This window comes from Oncorhynchus gorbuscha, linkage group LG25 (genome assembly GCF_021184085.1).
Source record: "Oncorhynchus gorbuscha isolate QuinsamMale2020 ecotype Even-year linkage group LG25, OgorEven_v1.0, whole genome shotgun sequence".
Lineage (NCBI taxonomy): Eukaryota > Metazoa > Chordata > Actinopteri > Salmoniformes > Salmonidae > Oncorhynchus > Oncorhynchus gorbuscha.
The window spans coordinates 10,620,914-10,634,331 of record NC_060197.1 but is presented as its reverse complement, the minus strand read 5'-3'; the positions used below and the strand labels follow the sequence as shown (position 1 = coordinate 10,634,331).

The 13,418-nt window shown below is 47.0% G+C and overlaps 1 protein-coding gene across 1 annotated transcript in view; it reads right to left on the bottom strand.

The window, feature by feature from the left end:
* LOC124013603 (filamin-C-like) overlaps positions 1-13,418 on the bottom strand; it is a 103,274-nt gene that overhangs the window by 11,228 nt on the left and 78,628 nt on the right. Inside the window, 14 exon segments of the mRNA XM_046327920.1 lie at positions 160-288; positions 398-538; positions 638-737; positions 1,219-1,311; positions 1,924-2,171; positions 2,308-2,331; positions 2,477-2,666; positions 3,832-3,988; positions 4,450-4,573; positions 4,697-4,864; positions 5,868-6,028; positions 6,344-6,506; positions 8,134-8,307; positions 11,531-12,128. Of these exon segments, the coding sequence (XP_046183876.1) occupies positions 160-288; positions 398-538; positions 638-737; positions 1,219-1,311; positions 1,924-2,171; positions 2,308-2,331; positions 2,477-2,666; positions 3,832-3,988; positions 4,450-4,573; positions 4,697-4,864; positions 5,868-6,028; positions 6,344-6,506; positions 8,134-8,307; positions 11,531-12,128 (2,470 nt within the window).

The following is a 13,418-nucleotide window of genomic DNA, read 5'->3' as shown; positions in this document are numbered from 1 at the left end:
ATGTCAGGGGAGACAGAAGGGGTGAGAGAGGGATGGAGGAAAATCAGGCAGGGGAAAGGGATTGAAGACTTTGAGAATTGTTGAATACCATTTTTAATACCATGCTAGAATTTGACCATAGCACAGTAGTGTATGGTATTATTTTGTTTAGTTCCTTACCTTCCCCTGCATCCTTCGTGACGATGGTGAAGGTGGCAGGTTTGTTGACCATGCCGTGGCTCAGACCAGGACCATAGGCTGTCACATGACCACTGTTAATGGCATCTACATAGAACTGGAGGGGACTTCCTGTGATGGAACAGTATGAAACGACCAATTATAGATCTACTTCCTGTATTGAATTTGTGTGTGTGTGTGTTTGTTTATGGGCGTGTGTGTTTCTCTATGCAATATGTACCTGGGATGTGGTTTCCGTCATATTTGATGTCCATCTCATGCAGGCCTTTCTCTGTAGGGGCGTACTTCACTGTGACGGTCCCATCCTTGTTGTCTGTGATGTTAGGACGGGCTGTCTTACCTGAGGGCATTCGCACCTCACCTGGAAACACACACACACACACATACACAGGTAAATTATTATCATTCATAACACAGGAAACACCACACACACAATTGTCAGACATCAGTTAAATCTCACCTGTGATCTCTCCCTTCTGAACGGTGAACGGGATGACCAGGTTGAAGGGGCGGAGCATAGGCTCCATGAGATCGCCGGGGGTGACGGGCTCCTCCGTGGCCTATGAAAGGGAAATTATGAAATTAACATTGGCATTCTGGTCTATATCTCTGATCACGGACAGTACGAGGGGATGGAGGTGAAAGCACAGCCCAGACAAAGGCCCTGACTCTGGGCAGACAGGACAGGCGAGAGTCCAGGCTTTGAAGGCCTGAGCGGTATGAAGGTAAGCTGAAAGAAAAACAGTCAAAGCGATGCGAAAGCGTCCCGCACACACACACAACAGACATATCGATGCTCAATGGCTATCGCCATAAAGTAGACGAGCACAACAGAAATGAAGTGGACATACAATGATTCTTTGCGAGCAGCATCTGAGGACAAGCAACACAGTTTTTGAGATGTGCATGTAAAGTAAAGTAGGACTCATGGCGTTGGGATATGAAGGAGGTGGGTAAGCTGAAGGAGAGGGTGGAGGTGAGGTGGAGGTAAGTGCTGGCAGGGTGGGGTGGGGTGAGGCGGGGTTTGGGGTAGGTTTATACCCAGTGAGGGGGGTAGCCCTGGTAGGCCTGGTAGGGCTGTTGTAACTGGAGCTTGTCACACGGTTCCTCTATTATAGGGACGGTATCACTGGCCTGGTGGGGAGGGTAAGACACACATTTAGGAAAACGTCATAGAAATCGATGAATTACTCATCGTATTTCTATGGGTAACTTACAAATCACCATGCGTACACAGTTATAGTAATCCTCCAGGATTATCGTAGGTTCATGTAAGTGGCACACCATGCGCAACTCCTATGTTATCATAGAACTGTGTAATACATTTAAGCAATAAGGCCCAAGGAGGTGTGGTATGTGGCCAATATACCATGGCTAAGGGCTATTCTTACGCACGACGCAACGCCGTGGTATATTCGCCACACATCACAAACCCCAGACGAGCCTTATTGCTATAATAAACTGGTTACCAACGTAATTAGAGCAGTAAAACAAAAAACAAAAAAAACTGTTGTATATGGTATGATATACCATGGCTTTCAGCCAATCAGAGTTCAGGGCTCAAACCACCGTTTGTAATTACTGTTATGTGATATGAGTCAAACCTACAGTATGGGAACCAGCCTAGAGATCACACAACATTGTCACACAACACTTTGACAAACAAACACCACTTTCCCAACAAATTCAGGTTAGGACTACAGTACCCATGATTCCGTGCGCACTGTAGTACAAGAAAGTACTCACCACCACGTGGAAGGGGCTGTTTGGAATGTGTTCTCCTCCAAAGCGGATGGTGATGACGTATTTCCCAGGTTCCGGAGCCGTGTAGTAGATGTCAAAAGTTCCGTCGGAATTCTCCACCACGTCCACGTCTAGCTCCGCCCCATCTGGCGTCGACACCTTACAGGTCACCTTTCCCTTCCCAGCAGCTTTTGCGTCCACGGTGATGACGGTCTCCTCGCCGATCTGGATGGTGGGTCCGAGGCCTGAACCTGTCAAGAGTGATTGACATGTAAGGAGACCATACAAAACTACTGAAACTACAACATCAAGTCAATATAATCACATGCTGTACATATACTGATATGCATGCTAGTTTTCAGAATTAACATGTTTAGAAATGCTCACCCAATCCATGTCCTCCGATGGAAACTGTAAGTAGAAAATAAAACCATCGTTATGGTGCCTCATGGGTTAAACCCACTCAAGCTACTTCATCAGAGCAATAATTATCCAGGCCTTCCTCCATAGAGATATACAGTATAGATATACATTTACATGTAGTCCTCTCACTGACCTGTGACCAGACACTTGCTGGCGTCTCCAATGGGCAGGGCATGGATACGATAGGGTGAGTAGGGAATCTCGTCTCCTCCATACTTGATGGTGATGGTGTAGCGCCCTGCCATGTCTGGTACATAGGACACTGTGTACGTCCCGTCTCTGTTGTCACGGATATTGGCCTTTTTCGGCTTGCCTTCTGGGTCCTACAGGTACAGGGATATGGTATGAGTGAGTGAGTGAGTGTGTGTACTCATGTAAACTGTAACTTTTCTATATATGTCATCTTTTCAACATGACGCTACACTAATCTGTGCACAATGCAACAATGGGAGTGATTATCTTTGAAAATGGATGGTGCTGTGTTTAGGGAAGCGCCATTTTCTACAGTTAGTGGGATAAAGAAAACCACATTAGCCAATTAGCCAAACCCAATGGAGGTCAGTCCACACAGACTGGGGAGGAGGGACATTGAGGGGATGGAGAATGTCTTTCATGTGTACTACTGCTTAGGAGAAATGTTCACTTTCAAACATCCAACATCCAAGAGATCCCTGTTCCTCCCTGATGTGTACTGTCCCAACTCATCACAGAACCACAATTGTTTCAGTGAAGTTTCAGCCAGGGAGTGAAGTTAATCCTTTGTTTATGCATTGTTTTAACTTTGGTCTACAATCTCTTTTGATCTGGTTTACAATCCCTTCCCTCCTCTCTCACAGTAAGAAGAGAGGAGAGTGAAAGGAGACAGAGATGACAAAATAATCCTCCCAGGGTCCTCAGCAAGTACAAAAAAGACAAGGGATAAAGGAACGAGGGGACTAGGGAAGACGGGGACGAAAAGGGAACAAGAGGGCGAGGGGAGACGGAAGACAGCGGGAGGGGTGAAAGAGAAGAGGCCAGAAAAAGGAAGAGCAGGCCTTACGGAGCCTTTCTTAAGAATACTGAAGGGTATGGTCCCCTTGACTATATGCTTCTCCCATACCCTCCTGCCCCAGTCCTCCACAAACACTGAGGCCTCGCGCCTGGACCGATCCGGACCCTGCAGACAAGTCAACAGGCAGACACGTCACAGGCACAACCCAACCACATCCCAGATCAGGGAGGGGGAGAGAGAAAGGAATGGGTAGAATAGGTGGAGGGGCTGACTTGACATGTTTTTTGTTTTTTTTAATCACACAATAAGAAAATAAGGTAGAAATGTCCAAATTGGTAAGAAGTATGAATCATAACAGGGAGCTTGAAGAGATGTTTATCATCTTAAGGTTAAAGAAAAAGTATTTGAGGTTTTAAATAGGGATTTCAATGGCTGAGCTCACAGTGTATGGGAGTTTCCTGTCTAGAGAGGAAGTGACAGAGGAAGAGGGGACTCACCAGTATCTGCACAGTGAGCAAACCTTCGCCAGCATCGCGGGCATCGATGGTGAACTCCACAGGCAGGCTGGCAGGCACACCCTGGGCGTTCAAACCTGGCCCACTGGCACGCACCTTACTGGCATCATGAGCAGGCAATGTCTTGATCTTATACGGACTGCAGAGAGAGAGAAAAACATCATTTGAAAGAAAGGAGTGTCACGACTGAACGGTTTATGACAGATCAAGTCATAAGATTTCAATCTCTCAAGGATTTAAATGTTTCGGTTCAACTGAATTTCCACTTCAAGAAAGGAAAAGAGCATCAAGAGAGAATGACAGAGGGATGAAAACATTGCGTAGTCAGTACAAAGATTTGATGAAAACATTGTGTAGTCAGTACAAAGATTTGATGAAAACATTGCGTAGTCAGTACAAAGATTTGATGAAAACATTGCGTAGTCAGTACAAAGATTTGATGAAAACATTGTGTAGTCAGTACAAAGATTTGATGAAAACATTGCGTAGTCAGTACAAAGATTTGATGAAAACATTGCGTAGTCAGTACAAAGATTTGATGAAAACATCAAAGATGTTTCTCTGTGATCACAGTGTGGTTCCTCCTCCTGCTGTTCTGACCTGCGAGGGACCTCCTGGTCAGCGTACTTCACACACACGGTGTACGGGCCGTCCTTGGCCGGTGTGTAGGTCGCTGTGTGTGTTCCGTCTCCGTTATCTGTGATGTTCACTGGCTCAGCCACTCCTGAGGTGGGAAGTAATTCAATATTGATCACAGTCTGAAACCTTAAAACGAAAGCTATTTGGTGTGTACGGAGGGAGGGGGGTGTCTGTGTGTGTGTGTCTCTCTCTTTCTCTCTCCTCTTACCAGTTGGTCCGTACAGCACCACTCCCAGAGGGGCGAGGCCAGCCTTGCTGGTGTCCACAGTGAAGGTCTGAAGAACATGGGCTCTGACTCCACTACCCAGCCCTGGGCCTGAACACCTCACCTTACTTGGGTCCACCAGCTCTCTCACTGGCACACGGAAAGGACTCCCTGCAACACACACACACACAGACACACAGACACACACACAGACAGGATGGAATTGCACACATAGGTATACAGGTGAAGTGTACATTGATGAGTATTCATTGGTTTATGTATCTCTTTGAAAGCCCTTACAAAACAAAACATTCTCATTTACATACTTGCAGCATGTGTTAAACGGGCCCTGTATTGACAAGATATTCGAGTGACCGCTCTAACAATGGAAATACATGTCCTCAAAGATGGAAAGCAAGCAGGGGAAGACGAGATCAGATGGGACCATTCTAGCCAATGAGAGGGCAGATCTGCATGTTTACAACAGGCCATAGAAATGCAAAGAAGGTCATAGTTCCAATAATTGCTTCAAAATAGAACAGATGTATGTCCTTGAACCGACTACTTTTACAATTGCACACAGAAGAAGTTGTAAGGGAAGAAGTTGTAAGGGACTTAATTTGACTTCCAAGCACTATTGAGTCTTCACATAGGAATGAAAGGTGTCACATGATCAATGGTTTTGTCCATTCATATATACAGTCATTGGGAAGCCCTCAATGGCAATGTCCATGCTAAAACTGGTTATATCCATGATGAGTCCTCTATTTCTATGACATGCACAACTCCGATAAACATATATTTTTTCAAAGTTGCCAATATGCCACATGCGTCCACTTATATCAGTGCATTCGTAAAAAGCTAGCAATTACAAAACTTCTATTTGATCAAATAACCCTCACCTAACAAATTAGCAATTAATCTCTCTCTGACATCCATACAAAAATTCATTGGACAGACAGATTTTGGGCAGAGTAAACATCTCGCGTCACTTCATCCTCTTTGACCAAGCGAAACATTCTCATTCCATACTTATAGTGGTATATACAGGTCTAGTGTACATCGATACACGTACCTTTTAGAAAGCCGAGACCAATCAGAACATCTTCCATAACACTAACAAAACTCTTTATCAACCCAATCAAGAATAGTTTAAATTCTTTCCACAAAGTACCTGGGATGGGCAAGCCACCAAAGGTAATGTTGACATCATAGTCTCCCGGGGTGAAGGGGATGTACTCCACACTGCAGCTGCCATCTTTATTGTCCTTACAAGACATCTTAGCCTCTGATGGACCCTCGATGGCCAGACCCAGACCCCCTGTACCAGCACCCCTAGATGGGGAGGGAGGGAGGGACGGAGAGAGGGGGACAGAAAAAGAGGGGTGGTGAAGAGGGAGAAGAGAAGAATGTTTTACCTAAATGCTGAATTGAAACAAACCAGTATCTCATAACTGAGAAAAAAAATTGCCACACCATTGAACCTTTCTCACCCTACTTACACCCCATTTCAACCATCTTATTTTCACCCCAGTTTGTGTCCAGTGTGTACCCCATGAACAGAGTGACAAAAGGATGCAGCTCTCTGATAGAAGCCTTATGTTCCACATGGTAAGGATGATGATTACATAAGTAAGTTAGTGTGTGTACCTGGTTTCCACAGTGAAGCGGTTGGGTTTGTTGACCAGGCCCTCCTCCAGACCAGGACCGTAGGCTCTGACGCGGCTGGGGTCACAACCCTCCGTTACCGGGACACGGAATGGACTGTTAGGCACCGCCACATCATCATACAGCACCTCAATCAGGTGCATCCCTGAACACACACACAGGGAGAGAACACACACACAGTAAGACACACACACACACACACACACACACACACACACACACACACACACACACACACACACACACACACACACACACACACACACACTGAAAGCAGTGTGACCTCCAAAAACCCAATCTCAACTACAAATCACGGTGGCCATCGCTAGGGGAATGCTGATTAGATTACTAAACTGCTACAAAAACTGTATGTGTGTGTGAACTTCATTTTGAAAAGTCGATGTCAAGGAGGCTGCCACAAGGTTGCATATTTCTGTCCCCCAATCCAGCGGGCTGAGGCCTGAACGTAACAGACATCCCCTACACTGGCTACTAATACCTCTCTCCCTCTCCCCCCTCTCCCTCTCTCCCTCCTCTCTCTCCCCCTCTCCCTCTCTCCCTCCTCTCTCCCCCTCCCTCTCTCCCCCTCCCTCTCTCCCTCCTCCTTCTCTGTCTCCTCCCTCTCTCTCTCCTCCCTCTCTCTCTCTCTCCTCCCTCTCTCTCTCTCTCCTCCCTCGCTCTCTCCTCCCTCTCTCTCCTCCCTCTCTCTCTCTCCCTCCTTCTCTCTCTCTCCCTCCTTCTCTCTCCTCCCTCTCCCTCTCTCCCTCCCTTTCTCTCTCTCTCTCCCCTCTCCCCCTCCCTCTCTCACTCCTCCTTCTCTCTCCTCCTCTCTCTCTCCCTCCCCCTCTCCCTCCCTCCTCTCTTTCTCTCTCTCTCCCCCTCCCTCTCTCCCTCCTCCTTCTCTCTCTCCTCCCTCCCTCTCTCCCTCCTCCTTCTCTCTCTCCTCCCTCCCTCTCTCCCTCCTCCTTCTCTCTCTCCTCCCTCTCTCCTCCCTCTCTCTCTCTCCTCCCTCTCTCTCTCTCCTCCCTCTCTCTCTCTCCTCCCTCTCTCTCTCTCCTCCCTCTCTACCTTATCCTCCCTCTTTCTGTTCTGTGTGTCTCTCTGATCTTCTCTCTCCCTTTTCCAAGTGATCTCAAAGTGTGTGCTCCCTTTCCCCTTGTGTCCTCAACAACCTGGGCCTATATATACACACATCAACGCCCTCCCACTTCTCAATAACTCACAAATATTCACAAATTATATCACAGTATGAGTGGTGAGCTACGACCAGACCCCCCCCCCCAAACTGATCCTATATCAGTGCTCCTACTCATAGCCACTTGGTGAATATGCGCCAAGGGGCCTACACCGGGAGAAATCAAACTGCTTCCTGGCAGGCTAGAGTATGTTAAAGTCATGAAGGGCAGAACAGCTGAGCTTGGCTCTTTTCCCCATGGCTAAAGGGGAGGGGAAAAAGTTAGTTTTATGAAAGCCACTTGGTTTATTTTGGGGGAATTACGACGTGCTGGAAAAACATTCATAAAACAAGGTGAGCCCTAAGACTACCCAGACTCCCTCACTTCAGGCCTCAGAGGGGCTATAAGTCAATCAGATGGGTGTACTGAGGCAGCTCTGGGCTCATTCAGGTACAATAACATCCAAGGCAACCTAATGACTTCCCAATGAGTTTTGGTGTTATGAATGGTAGATAATATGATATTCTGCTCCATCATAATGTCCTCTAGATAGAATGTACATCACATTATTGGTGCAGATGCATGACTCAGCCTTACCATCCTCATAGGCAGTGTATTCCACTCTGTAGGTGCCTTCTCCCTTGTCAGTGATGTAGGCGTCTGTGTTGGCGCCTGTAGGGTTGACGATGCGGGCCTTGACATGGCTGCCCCCGGTCTTGCTCTTGGCACGGGCATCCACAATGAAATGGGTGGTCACCTCCCTCAGGACCCCTGTGGACAACACAGATACGGTATGTATGTGGAGCTTGGTTGTTTTGTCTGTCTGTCTGTCTGTCTGTCTGTCTGTCTGTCTGTCTGTCTGTCTGTCTGTCTGTCTGTCTGTCTGTCTGTCTGTCTGTCTGTCTGTCTGTCTGTCTGTCTGTCTGTCTGTCTGTCTGTCTGTCTGTCTGTCTGTCTGTCTGTCTGTCTGTCTGTCTGTCTGTCTGTCTGTCTGTCTGTCTGTCTGTCTGTCTGTACTTTTGTCTTTGTCCCTCGTTCTCTGATCCAAAGGAGGTTGGTAGCACCTCCATTTGGGAGAACGGGCTTGTGGTAATGACTGGAGTGGAATCAGTGGAATGGTATCATATAAAGCAAACACATGTTTTTCATGTGTTTGATGCCATTCCATTTGCGCCGTTCTGGCCATTATTATGAGCCGTCCTCCCCTCCGCAGCCTCCTGCACTCTGATCACATATTCCTTCTCTCTACGTGATAGACACACAGTTCTCTTTCTCTCTACGTGATAGACACACAGTTCTCTTTCTCTCTCTCCCCCCTTTCTATCTAGAACTTATCCCTAGGGATCTAAGGTGAGACTAATTCGACAGCAGGTCTGTCTGAGTTAACAGAAACCTCCATTGCAAGCCGCACGTCTGCGTCTGCAGTATCGATTCCACTGGCTTTAAAAGCCTAGCCAATCACTGCCAACCAGGAACACGTCCAGCCAATCACTGTCAGACATGGCCAATCAGGATCGTCCAAGTCTAATCAAAGCCAGACAGGGCTGTGCAGGCCAGTAATGTCAGTCAAGCTGTCAGGTCACTACGGCTAATTGTCGGTTTATTTTCCTTCCTCTACAGACAGAAAGAAATAGGGGAGAGAGAATAGGATTGGGAGAGAAAGGACAGAGAGAGAGAAATAAGGTAAGAGAGGGAGGGAGGGAGGGAGGGAGGGAGGGAGGGAGGGAGGAGGGAGGGAGGGAGGGAGGGAGGGAGGGAGGGAGGGAGGGAGGGAGGGAGGGAGGGAGGGAGGGAGGTGATCAAATACACAGACCACAAATTTAGCACTGCCACACTCTAGTAGTCAGGTTTTGAGTGTAGGCTATTCCCCTGACATCTGGAACCAAGGACTGAAAATGGAGACAAATTTGATGCAATCAATTACTGTGGCATTTGTGTCAACAGAAACCTGGCAAAAACATACTCTGCGCCATCATGAACAGCATATTACTACACAATGTCCTGAGCAAAAATATAACTGAATTCTTACCAAATGATCAAACTTCAGACAACATTTATACCCCCACTCCTAATTGATATACCATCCACACCCTAATTAATATACCCTCCACACCCTAATTGATATACCCTCCACACCCTAATTGATATACCCTCCACACCCTAATTGATATACCCTCCACACCCTAATTGATATACCCTCCACACCCTAATTGATATACCCTCCACACCCTAATTGATATACCCTCCACACCCTAATTGATATACCCTCCACACCCTAAATGTTAGACATGAGAATCAAAACAAAACATTTCTCCTGCTTTGTGGATTTCCAAAAAGTCTTTGATTTAATCTGGCGTGAAGACATTTTTCTCAAATGAATAGAAAGTGGTGTGGGTAGAAAAACATACTGTGTGATGTCATCAAATCAATGTGTAGAAATATAGTCAAAATTGGAAATAAACATACACATTTATTTTCCCAAGGACTCAGAGTGACACAGGGGGACAACCGGAGCTCAAGTCTATGTAATACATACATTACTGAATTGGCAAAAACGCTAGAAAAATTGACAGCCCCCGGTCTCACTCAGGTCTCACTCAAAATACCTCCTGTATGCAAATAACATGGTGCTGCTGTCCCCCCAAAAAAGAGGGGTGACAGCAACAACTAGATCATCTGCAACAGTTCTGTCAGACCTGGGCCCTGACACTCAATCTCAGAAAGACAAAAACGTTATATGTTCCAGAAAAGATCCAGATGACAGGAAACCAATATCCATTTGTACTGGGCTCCACTGATGTGGAACACAAACACCTACACATTTGGGACCAAAAGAAATCTGCTCCACAGGAAACTTCAACCGGGCTTTGAAAGAACTTAAAGCCAAGGCAAGGTGGGCTTTCTATGCCATTAAAATACCTCTCAAGTTAGACATACCATTGGCTCAAAATATTCAAATCAACAATAGAACCAATTGCACTATAAGGCAGCGAAGTGCGGGGTCCGCTTCTAAAACAAGAATTTGACAAATGGGACAAACACCAAATTGAAACACTTCATGAGGAATTCCCTAAGAGCATCCTAAGAGTACAGAGAATAACTACAAACAATGCATGCAGAGCAGAATGAGGCCAATTCCCTCTTCTGATTAGTATCCAAAAAAAGAGCCACCAAATTGTATAATAATTTCAAAACAAGTGACCCCCACTCCTACCACTACAAAGCACTCAACTGCCAAAAGGTGACCATAGAGAAGAGTCCCCTCAGCCAGGTGGTCCTGAGGCTCAATTCACTAACCACTACCAACCCGACAAATTCCATATGTCAGCCACATGTGCTGGACAAGCAAGGGGAGTGATACAGACAGGAGAGACTGCTTTTGTGCTTTGAAACACAATGGAATGACAGAGGGATAGAGAAGAGATGGACGTCTCTGGGCCAGAGCTCATGGTTCATTTTGCTTTACTGTGACACTCACCCTGTGTTTGATGTAGTGGCTGGCCTGAACTCAGTCAAGAGTTAGACTAGCTGTCTATTCTCTATATAGAGCACTTCTTTTGCACCATATAGGGAACAGGGTGCCATTTTGCATACAGCCAGAGTCTTTTGAACAGCAGGGATGTGGTAGCCTCTGATTTAAGCTACAAACTTTACGTGACAGTTACTTATAATTGTATTTGGCACCGTAAGAATTAACTTCTTCATTCATATTACTCTTTTTCTCTCTGAAAATATCTCTTCTATGTACTGTTAAGAGTAGGCTACATACTGCATCTTTTACAAACTACAGTCCTAAACCTTGTTTGAATCACACAGAAGCTATTCAGTGGAAATCCTGAATTCTGTATCAAATAAGTGCAATGAAGCCTGAATTCTGATTTGGTGAAAAACAATCAAAGTGAAAAGCCTATTGTCCGTCATCGTCATGATGATGATGATGATGATGATGATGATGATGATGATGACAATTATCTACATTTGTGAATGTTCTTACCTCTGGGTTCCACTCCTGGTCCGTACACCTTCACCCCGCTGGTATCCACGGCTGGGTCCACTTGCACACGGGCGGGGAACTTGGGCACGGCGTGGCCCCCATATTTAATGGTGATAGTATACATGCCATGGAACTGTGGGATGTACGTGATAGAATAGGTCCCATCACTGTTGTTCTGAACACGCACCTCCGCCTTCGACCCCGAATCGGAAATAATCTCAATGGTCAGCTCGGCCTCCCCAGCCTTGGCGCAGTCCACTACGAACGACCCTGCCTCGTTGACCTTTCCTCTCTCCAGGCCTGGCCCACTGGCTGTGACCTTACTGGGGTCAAACACGGACTGTACCATGGCCTTGAAGGGGGAGCCGGGGATGTGCTGCTCGGCAAACAGGATGTTGATGGCGTATTCGCCGGGCTCTGTGGGCAGGTAGGAGACAGAGCAGGACCCGTCGCCGTTGTCCTGGCACTCGATCTTGGCCTCGCATGGCCCCTCCACGGTCAGGCCCAGCCCGCCGGTGCCCGCACCCTTGGTGTCAATGGCGAAGGGGGCCGGCTTACCCACCATGCCCCCCTGGAGGCCTGGGCCATAGGCACGCACCTGAGAGACAGCAGGGGGGAGAAACCATTAGACTAACAGCTCAGAGGGGGTGATTAGATCGAAATGGGTGCTCTATGTTACAAATAAAATGAAGCACGCAATATTAAGCGCTTTAGGAATTTCAGTAATAGAGCCATCAAAGTGAAGAAGTTACAGGAGTCTCATCTGCCAAATGCTTGAAAGATGACTGCATCTGACCAACATTAAAAATGCATATGTCTATGACTACAATAACTATTTCAGTTCTTTCTCTGCATGACCGGCGCATTCTAAACCCTCCCAGTAATGCCTTCCGAGAGTGATGGCGCAGTCCAGTGACTGACATATAGCTCTTCCTGTTTGGCAGTGGGGAGGGGGAGGGAGGATGACGTATTGGGGAACATCTGGTGAAGGGGGTCAGGTGTGTTATGGTCCAACGCCTCAGTCCCACATGGGACAGCAGTGACCTCACCGCCTGACTCATCTAACTGCGACTAAACGTAAAAACTCACTCACACACATACTATCTCTCGTTGTCTCTTTCACACACACACACACACACACACACGCACGCACACACACACACACACACGCACGCACACACACACACACGCACACACGCACGCACGCACACACACACACACACACCTCCTGGCATGGTTAATGATTGGTACTCTCTGGATGAGTCTTGAACAAAGCAAACAGCCCCCAGGTGATCAGCGTGATGAATATGTTTCATTATCACTGTATTACACTTCTACTGCTCCTGGACCTGTCTGTCTGACTCTGGCAGACCAGGGGACCAGGGGACCAGGGGACCAGGGGAGAGTCAGGGGGGAAATAGTACAGTATGGAGAAACTGTGCCAAGGGAAGACATTACTATACTAAAGACTAACTGGGAAAGAGGATGGATAGAACAAGAACACAGGGATAGAGAAGGAGACGGGAAGTGGGGCAAAGCGAGAGAACGGGAGATGGAAAAAAGTGACAGAGAGAGGGGGGAGATACTCACTACTAAGATGGGACACACTGGGTTTTGAGTTAGACCCTCACAGACAGTTGTTTAATGGAAACTGAATGCAATGATGTGTGTCATCAGACAGGAAGCCTCCTTAAGTCATGTACTAATGGAAGTTCCTCCCTATAGCTCTCCACGGGACCACCAGGACAGCGACCCTACAGGTCCTAAAGAGACTGATACAGTACATGCAGACTGGACCAAGGCCAGGTCTTCCTTACCGTCTAACCCCATGCAGACCGGACCCATCGTTCTATAGAGCAGCACACAGAGTTGTGAAATGTCTGAACAT